The 16,163-nt window shown below is 40.8% G+C and overlaps 1 protein-coding gene across 2 annotated transcripts in view; it reads right to left on the bottom strand.

The window, feature by feature from the left end:
• Window positions 1–484: 484 nt before the first annotated feature.
• Window positions 485–16,163, bottom strand: part of LOC123745431 (uncharacterized) — a 299,139-nt gene continuing 283,460 nt past the window's right edge. For both annotated transcript variants that reach the window (XM_069300864.1, XM_045725999.2), the window contains one exon: window positions 485–747. In XM_069300864.1, coding sequence (XP_069156965.1) covers window positions 635–747 — 113 coding nt within the window. In that variant the 3' untranslated portion in view covers window positions 485–634. The remainder of the gene's footprint in view (window positions 748–16,163) is intronic.

Below are 16,163 nucleotides of genomic sequence, written 5' to 3'. Positions count from 1 at the left end.
GCTATTAATACAGAATTTGATAGAAAAATACAGCATTTGCTTTACTGTATCAATTCTTTTGATATTGTCAACAAATTTAACTTAAATGTGTCGTACGAGGAAATACCGTCATAATTAGTCTAACAATTTCTTCTGAGAAGAAAATGCAGCTTAGTCCTAATATGACTACCATAAAAAAGGGATGAATTTCTTGTCAAAGAGCCCGAGAATGATAACTTTATATTTATGCACTTTATTAAGATATTCTGACTAGTCAGTGCATTTTGGAGTGCAAGGTATATTTTGCCATGTATTTTGCCTGTGTTAGTAATACTGAGCATCTCTTAAACTGATGAGTAAGACTCCTGAGATTGAGCTTGTGTAGCTAGTGTGTGTGCACAGTAATGATAGCAGTTTATAGATAAACTATGTATCTGGGACATTAAATCAGAGAATGTATTGGCCAAGAGTTAGTCTGTACCCATCATCCCTTAAGAGTTTTATGTTGTTCACCATTGTGAGCTTGGTTTTAGTCAGTGGTATATACTGCTTTTATATTAGAAAGTGATAAAAAGTGTAACCAGTAAATTCTTTTAGAAAACAGTAACCTAAACACTGCATTATATACAAATGTTTCCTATAGTACAATGACTTCCTAAATAATACAGAAAGTGAAAGTTAGGAAGGCAATAGAAAGAGTGAAAACTTGATGCAGGCGAGATGAAGCCAGTAACCCCTCACACCCTGATCCATGACGGCTCGGGCGACCTGAAAGTAAAGGCAAAAAAAAATCTTTAAGGCTGCTGCTGATGATTATTAAAGTGCTCTTCATGAAGTATATGAGTATATAGTATGAAAATTATATTCTATATAGAAGTATACAGGAACAATTGCTTCAAGTTCAACAAGCCACAATGTAAGATGGAAAAACCAGCGTTGAATGTAATGAAATGCCAATATTTCATTATACTGTCCCGGTGAGCTCTCTGTAAGCCCCGGTGGCTCTTTCAAGCTATTACACTGATCAGTGCCATACTAATAGGTGAAAATGGGAAACAGATTCACGGAAAATGAAAAGGAAATGTGTGAAACATTAAATGAAAAGTTCCAAAGTGTGTTTGTACAAAATGAAATCTTCAGAGAACCAGACACAATAAGAATTCCAGAGAACAACATAGAGCAGATAGGTGTGTCTAGAGATGAAGTGGAAAATATGCTAAAGAAGCTCAGTAAGAACAAAGCAGCTGGCCCAGATGGTGTTTCACCATGGGTTCTGAGAGAATGTGCATCTGAGCTCAGCATTCCACTTCACCTAATCTTTCAGGCATCCCTGTGTACAAGAATCGTAGCAAACGTGTGGAAACAGGCTAACAGTTCCAATCTACAAAAGTGGCAGCAGGGAAGACCCCCTCAATTATAGACCTATATCATTGACAAGTGTAATACTGAAAGTATTGGAAAAAATAATCCAAACTAAATGGGTAGAACACCTGGAGAGAAATGATATAATATCAGACAGACAGTATGGTTTTCGATCTGGAAGATCCTGTGTATCGAATTTACTCAGTTTCTATGATCGAGCCACAGAGATATTACAGGAAAGAGATGGTTGGGTTGACTGCATCCATCTGGACCTAAAAAAAGGCTTTCGACAGAGTTCCACATAAGAGGTTGATCTGGAAACTGGAAAATATTGGAGGGGTGACAGGTAAGCTTCTAACATGGATGAAAAATTTTCTGATAGAAAAACGAGGGCAGTAATCAGAGGCAATGTATCGGAATGGAGAAATGTCACAAGTGGAGTACCACAGGGTTCAGTTCTTGCACCAGTGATCTTTATTGTCTACATAAATGATCTACCAGTTAGTATACAGAATTATATGAACATGTTTGTTGATGCTAAGATAATAGGAAGGATAAAAAATTTAGATGATTGTCATGCCCTTCAAGAAGACCTGGACAAAATAAGTATATGGAGCACCACTTGGCAAATGGAATTTAATGTTAATAAATGTCATGTTATGGAATGTGGAATAGGAGAACATAGACCCCACACAACCTATATATTATGTGAGAAATCTTTAAAGAATTCTGATAAAGAGATCTAGGGGTGGTTATAGATAGAAAACTATCACCTGAGGACCACCTTACCTTACCTTGAGGTTACCTTGAGGTTACCTTGAGGTGCTTCCGGGGCTTAGCGTACCCGCGGCCCGGTCGTCGACCAGGCCTCCTGGTTGCCGGACTGATCAACCAGGCTGTTGGACGCGGCTGCTCGCAGCCTGACGTATGAGTCACAGCCTGGTTGATCAGGTATCCTTTAGAGGTGCTTATCCAGTTCTCTCTTGAACACTGAGGGGTCGGCCAGTTATGCCCCTTATGTGTAGTGGAAGCGTGTTGAACAGTCTCGGGCCTCTGATGTTGATAGAGTTCTCTCTCAGAGTACCTGTTGCACCTCTGCTTTTCAACGGGGGTATTCTGTACATCCTGCCATGTCTTCTGGTCTCATGTGATGTTATTTCTGTGTGCAGGTTTGGGACCAGCCCCTCCAATATTTTCCATGTGTAAATTATTATGCACCTCTCCCGCCTGCGCTCAAGGGAGTACAGTTTTAGGCTCTTTAGTCAGTCCCAATAGTTTAGATGTTTTACTGAGTGGATTCTAGCAGTAAAGGATCTCTGCACACTCTCCAGGTCAGCAATTTCTCCAGCTTTGAAAGGGGCTGTCATTGTGCAACAGTACTCCACTCTAGAGAGCACAAGCGTTTTGAAAAGTATCATCATCGGTATAGCATCTCTAGTGTGAAAAGTTCTTGTTATCCAACCTGTCATTTTTCTTGCAGTTGTGACGGCTACTTTATTGTGTTCTTTAAAGGCAAGGTCTTCCGACATGAATACACCCAGCTCCTTTACATTGCCTTTTCGTTCTATGTTATGATTTGCCGGAGTTTTGTACGTGGTTTCCGTTTTTATATTTTCATTTTTTCCATAGCGCATGAGCTGGAACTTATCTTCGTTAAACACCATATTATTTTTGTCCTATATAAAATACGAGTGAAAGGCATATAAATTAGTTTAAAAAGTGGTGATAGAATACAGTATTGTAACTGTTAATGATTATTTAAGCCTTGACAAAAAGATTCTGTACAGTGTAAATATACAGTAGAAATAATTTTCAATTGTGAATTAGTAGTAAGCCTAGCTGTTGTGTGAAGTGAATGCCTGAAAATAAGTGTACATACTGTATGTACCCTGTATACAGTACCAAACAACAGAAAACAAGCGCTGCAGAGGATAACAATCTTCACAGCTTCGTAATCTTCAGCTTCGTTAAAACTCAATTTACCAATTTTATTATAGTATTACAACAGTTTTTTTTTTTTCAACAAAAGCTACACATTAGTCTCTGCAAATGTATATTCTATTATTAGCAGAGAAAAGGTGAAGTCAAAATATTTTGTCATGGCTAGCTTTCAGTTAGTGACAAGGCTCAATCGCCATTATATGGCATGGCTGTCACAGCCTGTGTCGTAACTTTAAAAATACATTACCTGCACTGAACAGGGTAAATCAGAACACATCTCGAAAATTTTATTGAGAAAATATTAACAATCACCGATTGATACATGAAATGTTTTGCAATACAAGGAATGAACCCATTTTTTCCCACACATACGAACTTGATCAGAGCGTGTTCACACATCATCCATGCAGCAGCCAACGGTTGGGTTGATTGCATCTATCTGGACCCAAAAAAGGCTTTCGACAGAGTTCCATATAAGAGGTTGTTCTGGAAACTGGAACATATTGGAGGGGTGACAGGTAAGCTAGCATGGATGAAAAATTTCCTAACTGATAGAAAAACAAGGACCGTAATTAGAGGCAATGTATCAGACTGGAAAAATGTCACAAGTGGAGTATCACAGGGTTCAGTTCTTGCACCAGTTATGTTTATTGTCTACATAAACGATCTACCATATGGAATACAGAATTATATGAACATGTTTACCTGGTTGATGGGGTTCACGGAGTTCTTCTACTCCCCAAGCCCAGCCCGAGGCCAGGCTTGAGTTGTGAGAGTTTGGTCCACTAGGCTGTTGCTTGGAGCGGCCCGCAGGCTCACATACCCATCACAGCCCGGTTGGTCTGGCACTCCTTGGAGGAATAAATCTAGTTTCCTCTTGAAGATGTCCACGGTTGTTCCGGCAAAATTTCTTATGCTCGCTGGGAGGGTGTCGAACAACCGTGGACCTCTGATGTTTATACAGTGTTCTCTGATTGTGCCTATGGCACCCCTGCTCTTCACCGTTTCTATTCTGCATTTTCTTCCATATCGTTCACTCCAGTACGTTGTTATTTTACTGTGTAGATTTGGTACTTGGCCCTCCAGTATCTTCCAGGTGTATATTATTTGATATCTCTCTTGTCTTCTTTTTAGTGAGTACATTTGGAGGGCTTTGAGACGATCCTAAAAATTTAGGTGCTTTATCGCGTCTGTGCGTGCCGTATATGTTCTCTGTATTCCCTCTATTTCAGCAATCTCTCCTGCTCTGAAGGGGGAAGTGAGTACTGAGCAGAACTCAAGACGGGACAACACACGTGACTTGAAGAGTACAACCATTGTGATGGGATCCCTGGATTTGAAAGTTCTCGTAATCCATCCTATCATTTTTCTGGCTGTCGCAATATTTGCTTGGTTATGCTCCCTAAACGTTAGGTCGTCAGACATCATTATTCCCAAATCCTTTACATGCTGTTTTCCTACTATGGGCACATTTGATTGTGTTTTGTACCCTGTATTATGTTCAACTCTTAACATGCTCGGGGTTTAATATCCTGTCATCCCCACAGGCGCATGTCATTTTGAAAAAAAAAAAAATATTTTTTCTTTCTAACCTGTTAACTTGTGTTCACTGATCACGGGAAAAATAATAAAAAAATCGTAAGTGGCATATATTGCGCGCTATAGGGCGGGGAAGTCTGGCAAATTATAGGCGCTGACTCAGCGTGCGTCCCAGGCGGTCTGTTGCTAGCAAGCTGTCAGGCCGGAGTTGCCACAAAGAGATAATTACCGAATTATTTCAATGTGATTGATTTTTCATACTTTTTTTGCTGTAATATTATTCAATAGTGTGTAGTTTGATATATTTATATAATAAAATGAGTGAATCATCGCTGTACTCAAAAATATGGTGTGCATATTGTTGATTCAATTATGTTCATCAATCAGTGAACAAATACTTTGTCGGTTATTACATTATAAGCACAGATTATATATAAGTATCTACATGTTTTGTTCACTATAACGAACCACTAAGTAGTTATTATGAGTCAAAAAGTAACGAGGAGTGACCGCCGTGTACCAGCCAGCCACTCCCGCCCTCCCTCCAGTCATCTGACTCACCCACATTCTCCTCCCACAATAATGTTTTTGCAATAATTCACTATATACAGATGTTATATATAAGTATCTACATGTTTTGTTCACCATAACTGTACATCTAAGCTTGTATGGTGAGTAAAGGCACAAAGATGTGGCTACTCACACAGTCAGCTGATCGGCGGCCGCCCTCAAGGCCAGACGCACTAATATTTCTCCTCCAACAATACTGTGTGGTGTTATTACGCTATATACACACATTATATATAAATATCTGCCTATTTTATTCATCATACTTGTACAAATAAACTGGTATGGTGCCCAAAGACCATCGTGGTAACCAGTAAACAACACCGTCGTCTGCACAGTGGCGTCGTGCAGCCGCCCTCACCAAAATGGCGGCTCCAAACCTTCTCTTGCTGTTTATACCCTCTATACACACGTTATATATAAGTATCTACATTTGTGTTCACCATAGCAAACCACTAAGCTGGTATGGTGAGTGCAGTCAATAAATGGTGGCCACACACAGTCTGAAGACGACGCCACAACCCTCTCTCCCACAGCCTTACTCCTCCCTCCATGGCGCACAGCGCTAAATATCACCACAATCCTGCTATTATCAGAACCCTGGTCAGTTTTATCACAGTCAAGGGTCTTCTGTAATAATATCATCGCTACATAATAGCATGAACAAGTATATTATGGCATTTTTAGGCGATGCTGTGGTCACAAGCTGAACAGCAGTGCTGTTAGCTCATGCTGCGTACGTCAGGCTTGGTTGCTCACTCAATACTGAGGCCAATAACACCCGGGAGTTTGGCCCACTATTTTTTTTTAAATGGCGTCTGTTTACAAGAGCCCTGATGAAGGTGTGGTGAACCCCGTGTATCCGCGGGCTGTTTAAATCTTGCGTAGTACTCCAACACATCATATGACGTGATGCGCAGTCGACTGGAACAACGTCCAGCACGTCATATGACGTGATGCGTACTTTAAGGGTTAAGGTCCTCATTTTTACTGTAACTGAGTACCTGGAATTTATCACTGTTAAACATGTTATTTTCTGATGCCCAGTCAAAACTTTATTAATATCAGCTTGAAGTTTTTCCAATGTCTTCAGCCGAGGTAATTTTCATACTGATTTTTGTGTCATCTGCAAAGGATGATACGAAGCTGTGACTTGTATTTTTGTCTATATCTGATATGAGAATAAGGAAAAGCAGCGGTGTAAAGACTGTACCCTGAGATTTAGAGCTTTTAACTGTGCTCGGACTATATTTTATATGGTTGACCGTTACTTGCCGAGTCCTGTTTGACAGAAAACTGAGTTTCCAGTGTCCTACTTTACCGGTTATTCCCATTGACTTCATTTTATGTGCTATCACGCCATGGTCACATTTATTGAAAGCCTTTGTGAAGTCTGTGTATATCACATCAGCATTCTGTTTTTCTTCTAATACCTCAGTGACTTTGTTGTAGTGCTCAAGTAGCTGTGAAAGGCACGCTCTTTCCGCTCGAAATCCATGTTGGCCTGGGTTGTAAAGGTCATTGGTCTCCATGAAATTGGTGACCTGACTCCTAATCACTCTCTCAAATACTTTTATTATGTGCGATTTTAGTGCAACTGGTCTATAATTCTTTGCCAATGCTTTGACACCACGAGCGTAGCTCTCATCCTGTAACTACACTTAGGTAATTACATCAAATGTGTGAAACATTAAATGAAAAGTTCCCAAGTGTGTTTCTACAAATTGAAGTCTTCAGAAAACCAGACACAATAAGAATTTCAGCAGAATTCCCCACAACAGAGCGTATAGAGGTGTCTAGAGATGAAGTGGAAAATATGCTAAAGGAGCTAAGTAAGAAAGCACACACACAGATCACACTAACGTGATGCATCAAATGAACAAATCCACAAGGGCCATGACGAGGATTCGAACCTGCGTCCGGGAGCATGCCAGACACTGCCTTAATCGACTGAGCTACGACAGGGTTAAGAGGGTTGAAACTGAAGTTCTACTGAAGTTCTACTCGGGTGCAGGGGGGATGGGGGGTCGTGTAAAATCCTGGTTTGTGTCTCGGGGAGGTTACGGGATCCAGTAAGTTCAGTAGAACTTCGGTTTCAACCCTTTTAATCCTGTCGTAGCTCAGTCGATTAAGGCAGTGTCTGGGATGCTCCCGGACGCAGGTTCGAATCCTCGTCACGGCCCTTGTGGATTTGTTCAAGAAAGAAAGCAGTTGGCTCAGATGGAGTTTCACCATCCTGGAAACATTCTTGTATCAACATGTTAAACAAGCTACGAGGATGAGGGAAGGGGACGTTCCCTCCATGCTAGATTTAATATTTACCAGGAAGGAGGAAGAGATATTTGACATTCAGTACCTTCCTCCCTTGGGTAAAAGTGACCATGTCTTTTTGGGAATAAAGTATGCAATGCGTTATAAGCTGGAAGAAAATAAGGAGGTTGAAGCAGTTGAAAAACCAGACTTCAGGAGAGGACATTATGGTGACCTTAGAAATTTTTTTAGTGAGTATAATTGGACAGACTTGATGCTAGGCAAGGAAGTGAATGAGATGTATGGCAAGTTTTGTGAAATATATGATAAAGGCACAAAAAAATTTATACCAAAACAGAGATGCAGAACTAGGAAACAGGATTGGTTCAATAGAAATTGCGAGAGGGCTAGAGACCGAAAGACACAAAAATGGAATCAATACAGGAAGAGGCCGAACCCCCAAACATACCAGCGATACAAAGATGCGAGAAACAACTACACGGCAGTGAGGAGAGAGGCAGAAAGAAATTTTGAAAAAGGGATTGCGGACAAATGTAAAACAGAACCAGGTCTATTCTATAAATTCATAAACAACAAATTGCAGGTAAAGGATAATATTCAGAGGTTGAAAATGGGAAATAGATTCACGGAAGATGAAAAGGAAACGTGTGAAACACTAAACGAAAAGTTCCAAAGTGTGTTTGTACAAAATGAAATCTTTAGGGAACCAGATACAATAAGAATTCCAGAGAACAACATAGAACACATAGAGGTGTCTAGAGACGAAGTGGAAAAAATGCTCAAGGAGCTCGGTAAGAACAAAGCAGCTGGCCCAGATGGCGTTTCACCATGGGTTCTGAGAGAATGTGCATCTGAGCTCAGCATTCCACTTCACCTGATCTTTCAGGCATCCCTGTGTACAGGAATCGTAGCAGACGGGTGGAAACAGGCTAACATAGTTCCAATCTACAAAAGTGGCAGCAGGGAAGACCCCCTCAATTATAGACCTGTATCATTGACAAGTGTAATAGTGAAAGTATTGGAAAAACTAATCAAAACTAAATGGGTAGAACACCTAGAGAGAAATGATATAATATCAGACAGACAGTATGGTTTTCGATCTGGAAGATCCTGTGTATCGAATTTACTCAGTTTCTATGATCGAGCCACAGAGATATTACAGGAAAGAGATGGTTGGGTTGACTGCATCTATCTGGACCTAAAAAAGGCTTTCGACAGAGTTCCACATAAGAGGTTGTTCTGGAAACTGGAAAATATTGGAGGGGTGACAGGTAAGCTTCTATCATGGATGAAAAATTTTCTGACTGATAGAAAAATGAGGGCAGTAATCAGAGGCAATGTATCAGAATGGAGAAATGTCACAAGTGGAGTACCACAGGGTTCAGTTCTTGCACCAGTGATGTTTATTGTGTACATAAATGATCTACCAGTTGGTATACAGAATTATATGAACATGTTTGCTGATGATGCTAAGATAATAGGAAGGATAAGAAATTTAGATGACTGTCATGCCCTTCAAGAAGACCTGGACAAAATAAGTATATGGAGCACCACTTGGCAAATGGAATTTAATGTTAATAAATGTCATGTTATGGAATGTGGAATAGGAGAACATAGACCCCACACAACCTATATATTAGGTGAGAAATCTTTAAAGAATTCTGATAAAGAAAGAGATCTAGGAGTGGTTCTAGATAGAAAACTATCACCTGAGGACCACATAAAGAATATTGTGCAAGGAGCCTATGCTATGCTTTCTAACTTCAGAATTGCATTTAAATACATGGATGGCGATATACTAAAGAAATTGTTCATGACTTTTGTTAGGCCAAAGCTAGAATATGCAGCTGTTGTGTGGTGCCCATATCTTAAGAAGCACATCAACAAACTGGAAAAGGTGCAAAGACATGCTACTAAGTGGCTCCCAGAACTGAAGGGCAAGAGCTACGAGGAGAGGTTAGAAGCATTAAATATGCCAAAACTAGAAGACAGAAGAAAAAGAGGTGATATGATCACTACATACAAAATAGTTACAGGAATTGATAAAATCGACAGGGAAGACTTCCTGAGACCTGGAATTTCAAGAACAAGAGGTCATAGATTTAAACTAGCTAAACACAGATGCCGAAGAAATATAAGAAAATTCACCTTCGCAAATAGAGTGGTAGACGGTTGGAACAAGTTAAGTGAGAAGGTGGTGGAGGCCAAGACCGTCAGTAGTTTCAAAGCGTTATATGACAAAGAGTGCTGGGAAGACGGGACACCACGAGCGTAGCTCTCATCCTGTAACTACACTTAGGTAATTACACTTAGGTAATTACCATGGGCTCTGAGAGAGAGTGCCCCTGAGCTCAGCATTCCACTTCAGCTGATTTTTCAGACATCCCTGTGTACAGGAGTCTTTGCAGATGTGTGGAAAAAGGCTAACATAGTTCCAAATTGCAAAAGTGGCAGCAGGGAAGACCCCTCAATTATTGACCTGTATCATTGACAAGTGTAATCGTCAAAATATTGGAAACAATAATAATAAAAACTAAATTGGTAGAACACCTGGAGAGAAATGATATATCAGATAGACAGTACAGTTTTCAGTCTGGAAGATCCTTTGTATCGAATTTACTGGTTCTATGATCGAGCCACAGAGATTTTACAGGAAAGAGATGGTTGGGTTGACTGCATCTATCTGGGCCTAAAAAAGGCTTTCAAAAGAGTTCCACATAAGAGGTTGTTCTGGAAACTGGAAAATATTGGAGGGGTGATAGGTAAGCTAACATGGATGAAAAATTTTCTGACTGATAGAAAAATGAGGGCAGTAATCGGAGGCAATGTATCGAACTGGAGAAATGTCACAAAAGAGTACCACAGGGTTCAGTTCTTGCACCGGTGATGTTAACTGTCTACATAAATGATCTACCAGATGGAATACAGAATTATATGAACATGTTTGCTGATGATGCTAAGATAATAGGAAGGATAAGAAACTTAGACGATTGTCATGCCCTTCAAGAAGAACTGGACAAAATAAGTATATGGAGCACCACTTGGCAAATGGAATTTAATGTGAATAAATTCCATGTTATGGAATGTGGAATAGGAGAACAGAGACCCCACACAACCTATATACTATTATGTGAGAAATCTTTAAAGAATTCTGATAAAGAAAGAGATCTAGGGGTGGTTCTAGATAGAAAACTATCACCTGAGGACCACAAAGAATATTGTGCGAGGAGCCTATGCCACGCTTTCTAACTTGAGAATTGCTTTTAATTACATGGATGGCAAAATACTAAAGAAATTGATCACGACTTTTGTTAGGCCAAAATTGTTATATGCAGCAGTTGTATGGTGCCCATATCTTAAGAAGCACATCAACAAACTGGAAAAGGTGCAAAGACATGCTACTAAGTGGCTCCCAGAACTGAAGGGCAAGAGCTACGAGGAGAAGTTAGAGGCATTAAATATGCCAAAACTAGAATATAGAAGAAAAAGAGGAAATATCACTACGTACAAAATAGTAACCGGAATTCATAGGGAAGATTTCCTGAGACCTGGAACTTCAAGAACAAGAGGTCATAGATTTAACCCTCAAACCGCGCATATCATATATAAATGATATCAGTGACAAAACCGAAACCGCGCACATCATTTATATATGATTTCGTGTCTAGCGCTATAATTTAAACGCCCCGCCTGGGATAGGGGCAGCTATAGTACAGCCACGACCGATAGTTGCCAGATGCCACCTAGAATAAAAATCCAGGCCAACATTCTTGGGTGTTACAGCGTCAGTATTGAGCAAGCCACCAAGGCTGGCGCACGCAGCATGAGCTCACGGCACCGCTTTCAGTTTGTGACCACAGCATCGCCTACAAATACTGTCTCCACTCGATCATCCGGACTATATGGGAAGGACCCCCAGCCGGATTATTACATTTTTCGGATAATGGTACTTTTTCACCTACGAGTCCAAAAGTGACCATTTCCAACTATTTTTATACTACAAACAACATAATTTGAATTGCCTTGCCACATACAATTATTAAATATTCAACTAGAAACCTCAACTTACCTTGTTGGTGTTCGTCTTCTTGATTGATGCCACACATCTTGAAGTTAAAAATTCTTAACACTTTCGCGCTCTCGGCGCTCAAAAAAAATCAATACCCTAGATGCTTTCGGCACTTCGCGCGCCTACGTGTAAGACCGAAAAAGTGTACACTCTTGACTGTCCTGACAATAATTGAAGGCGCACGTATTTAAATTTGGTATCACTGTGTTCGCAATGAAACTGTCTATAAGAGCATACCTATAAAATGCCGCCCAAGCATAAGGAGTATCAACACCAAATAAAAAACTATGCAGATCACTCGCCGAGAGCGCCAAACAGCAACAAAATGTTTCCACTCTCTTAATGGTTGCGAAGCCTACAGTTGTCCTACATCGGTACTTTTGGTATCACTGGAATCGCAATAAAATTCTCTACACGGACATATGCATATGAATGTTTAATATAGGTAATTGCCCACCCGCAAGAGTGTGTGAAGTGGAGGGTAGTTAGCCGCGAGCGCACTGGCGAAAACACAGGGGGGAAATCATGCTTGGAAAGTTTATACATTTATACGTTTCCTGACCCTACTTTTCTATGTACGTATTTCTTTTTTATACCAATGTGTTCGCAATAAAATTTTCTATAAGATGAAATGTATAACATTTGTACAAAGCATGTGTAAGAGAAGCGCCAAATATAGAACCACGTCGCTCAGTATGCGTTCGCGGCAGAAACGAACGCATTGTTTTCGTTCGTTTGATGTGTCATGTTTATACTTGTTGAAACATTTTATAATTTGTATGACAGTGATCGCAGTAAAATTCCCTACACAAACATATACATAACACATACAAATATTTTCCACGTGTTGGATATATCAACGGCTAAAGGGAACCCACTGCCACACGACCGCCACACCCCCAAACATACTTTGTTTTTTTTTTTTTTTTACTCATAGAAGTTTGTGATATAATATTCATTCTGGTACCAAAAAATTCGCAAATAAATTCTCTACAAAACGTATATAATATAACTTCTTATAGATGATAAAAAATTCAAAATAGGTGTACTTACCCTGTCTATGTTGATTGAAGATCAACAGTTGAGCATTTTTTCTTCACTCCACCATCTTCAGGCTTCTGATCCTGAAGTTGCTCATCTGATGTTTCTTAGGTGGAGTGAAGCTGTTGCCGGTGGTTATTTTTTCTCCACCCAAAATATCTTTTTTCGGTGGTACCTTGTGTAGCAAGGCGCAGCGCACAGTGCCACATCACAAGTTTTACATCCATATATCACGTCCCTCCTTTTGCCAGACTTGTAACAAACACGGCATTTCTTTTTTTTAGCCAAGTGCACGAGTTCATGCGTCAACTTGTAGTTGAGACGTTGTTCTGAATCTATAATTCTTGTATTTTTTGGATTCACTGGAAGAATATTGTCTTCTACAGGAACCACCAAACTTGTAGTAGAATCTTCTATGAAATCAGAAACATCAAGTGGTTCTATGTCCTCAATGTCCATTTCAGAATTTGTGGTTGATGAGTGGGCTTTAGGTGTTGAGGTGAACAGAGGACGCCTCGCACCAGATGGCCCGGGTGTTGAAACTGCCGCGTCAGCAGGAGGAGCTGCGCTGGCATCTATGTCGGGAACATGTGGTATACTTGTTGTTGGCCATTCCTTGCTGCTCCACGCCAATAAGGCTTTTATTCCTACTGCGTGAAACTCTAATAGTGTTAGTATTTTTGTATCTGTTGAGTAGTGGTTATACAATGCGTATGCATTGAGCATGGCCATTTGCAGAAAATAGAAAGTGATCTTCTTGGTCCATTTGTGGGTTTTTCTTGCAAACTCATAATATTTGACCATTTGATCAAAATGATCAACACCTTTCATGAACTTATTGTAATCCACTATGGCCTTGGGTTTGTTCATTTTCACAATTTCTACTCCAGTTCTCCCGTCACCTTTACGAACGCGTTTCCTGCGCTGTGCTTGAGTAGTGTCGGCATTGTGGATATTGGTGATGACAGAGACGGGGCGCTTGTCCTTCCAAACTATAACAAAGGTGTTATCCTTACGCATGTATACGGTCGAGTCGGTTGCCATTTTACCCTTTACAACTTGTTGCAGATCCTTGGGGGCGCCACGTTGGAGTCTAAGTGTGCCACATGTGTAAACACCAACTTCACGTAATTGTTCTGTTAGGCTTACCGAGTTATAGTAGTTATCCATATACAAATGATAACCCTTGTTGACTAGGGGCGCCATCAACCCCATCACGGTTTCCACGTCGTTTTTCCAATTCCACATCAAATTTATATATGTAGCCTGATTTCCCTTCGGCCAACATATAAAATTTTACACCATATTTATCAGGCTTGTTGGGATTGTAGACCTTGAAAGAGAGGCGGCCTCGCCAAGCCATTGTACCCTCATCGAGACTCAATTCTTTTTTGGGGATATATACAGATTCAAATTTTTCTGAAAAATAGTCCATTAGTGGTCTAACTTTTATCAATCGGTCACTATTATTCACTGGAACGCCTTTTTTGTTATACATGTGGAAGAACTTAGAAATGTGTTGGAACCGAGCAGACGACATAAACAAGTTGAAGAATCGACAATGCCACATCTGATTCGTCTGCCAGTACATCCTCATTGTAGGCATCTTCACTATGCCCATCAGTATGCACAGGGCCAAATATCGGGCCATTTCTTTCACCGACACTGGTTTCCACGTTTTTCTTGCTGACTCAGCCATGAGATGTATGACGTGTGTGGCATGCAAATTTGTTTCATACGCTAAGTATTCAACCACTGCTCTAGTGAAAAATAATTGTAAAAACTGCAATGGAGTAGCAGGTAGTGGAATTGTTAGGCCAGGGGTTGCAGTAAAGTCATCAACGATGGGAGGAGTATTGCTACGATTCCACTCATCACCCAGCCTAGCCCTCTTTGGTACCGGACACGTGCGGTTACCGCGTGGCGGGGCAGGGGCTTCTTCATCACTCTCATCCTCACTCTCACTCGAAATATCTTCATCACTTGAGGACACCTCATAAAGAACATCATTTTCCGGTTCGTCAGCCTCCAAATCATCATCAGAAGACCCTGAAAAGGCTTCAACAACGTCGGGAATCTTGGATGGAGTGAGATTGACCCCACGATACAGATCGAAAATCCTGGCGATCTCTTCTGCTTTCCTAGATTTCCTACCTTTGTTTTGCGTTCCACTGCTTGTTCCTGGTGCAGCATCCATGTTGAAGGTATTGAATGGGTTTTAGGTACACGAGAACGGAAACGGAACGGAAATAAGTGCGTAAAACGTGTCACGTTTGCCGCGAGAGGGGAGCGCACTGTGGGCACTTGGCGTGTCAACAAAACAATGGGCCGACCACGTGACCGGGTAGGCCGAGATGCCATGTGTTCGGTGAGGGAGAACGGGAATTTAATGGAGAACAATCTGAGAGTATCCCCATCCATTTCGGTTAAAAAATGGAATTTATAGAAATATTTTTTCGATTGACGAGAAAAGTAGGCAGTTATGCGGAATCGTAAGAAAAACCAGTGACGAGTTATCTCTAATCGAAAGCGCGAAAGTGTTAACAATTTACGTAACCTATACTAACACAACACTAAAATTAACACTTAAAATTACTGTACAGTTCATTAAGCTAAGTTAGTTTTGACTGCCAGCTGCTGAAGCCTCACTGGTTGAGGGCATTTGGGTTGCCTGTGAGGCCTCACTTGTTGAAGGTGCTTGCTTGCACCTCACTTGTTGAAGCGCTTGCATGCCCTCACTTGTTGAAGGCGCTTGGCTTGCCTGTGACGCCTCGCTTGTTAAAGGCGCTTGCTTGCGCCTCACTTGTTGAAAGCGCTTGGCTTGCCTGTGGCGCGTCACTTGTTGAAAGCGCTTGGTTTGCCTATAATGCCTCACTTGTTGAAGGAGCTTGGCTTGCCTGTGGCGCCTCACTTGTTGAAGGCGCTTGGCTGCCTGTGACGCCTCACTGTTTGAACAACACGTAACTTGTCTTTAATTGCTAGGACAATCTTCTTCCTCTTAACACTTCCAGAACGATTGATGCTGCTACCAGACATATTCTTGGCCAAAAATGTTCAAAATTACTATGAAAATTAAGAAAGTTATTTAAAAAAATATTTCACTAATGGCGCAACACTGTGAGGCCGCACTGGTTGAGGTGTATAACTGTGACTTGTCTTTTATTGTTAGGACAACTTTCTTCCTCTTAACACCTCCAGAACGATTGATGCTGCTACCAGACATAGTCTTGGCCAAAAATGTTCAAAGTTACTATGAAAATAAAAAAGTTATTTAAAAAAATATTTCACTAATGGCGCAGCACTGTGTATAACACGAGGGACGGACGCACATGGGTTGACCAGTGTTGAACAGGTCCACTTGGGGCAGCCATAACGCGTTACGTAGGCCGCCAGG

The sequence above is a fragment of the Procambarus clarkii genome, chromosome 44 (genome assembly GCF_040958095.1).
Source record: "Procambarus clarkii isolate CNS0578487 chromosome 44, FALCON_Pclarkii_2.0, whole genome shotgun sequence".
Lineage (NCBI taxonomy): Eukaryota > Metazoa > Arthropoda > Malacostraca > Decapoda > Cambaridae > Procambarus > Procambarus clarkii.
The sequence above is the reverse complement of the archived record's forward strand: the minus strand, read 5'-3'. Positions and strand labels throughout refer to the sequence as shown.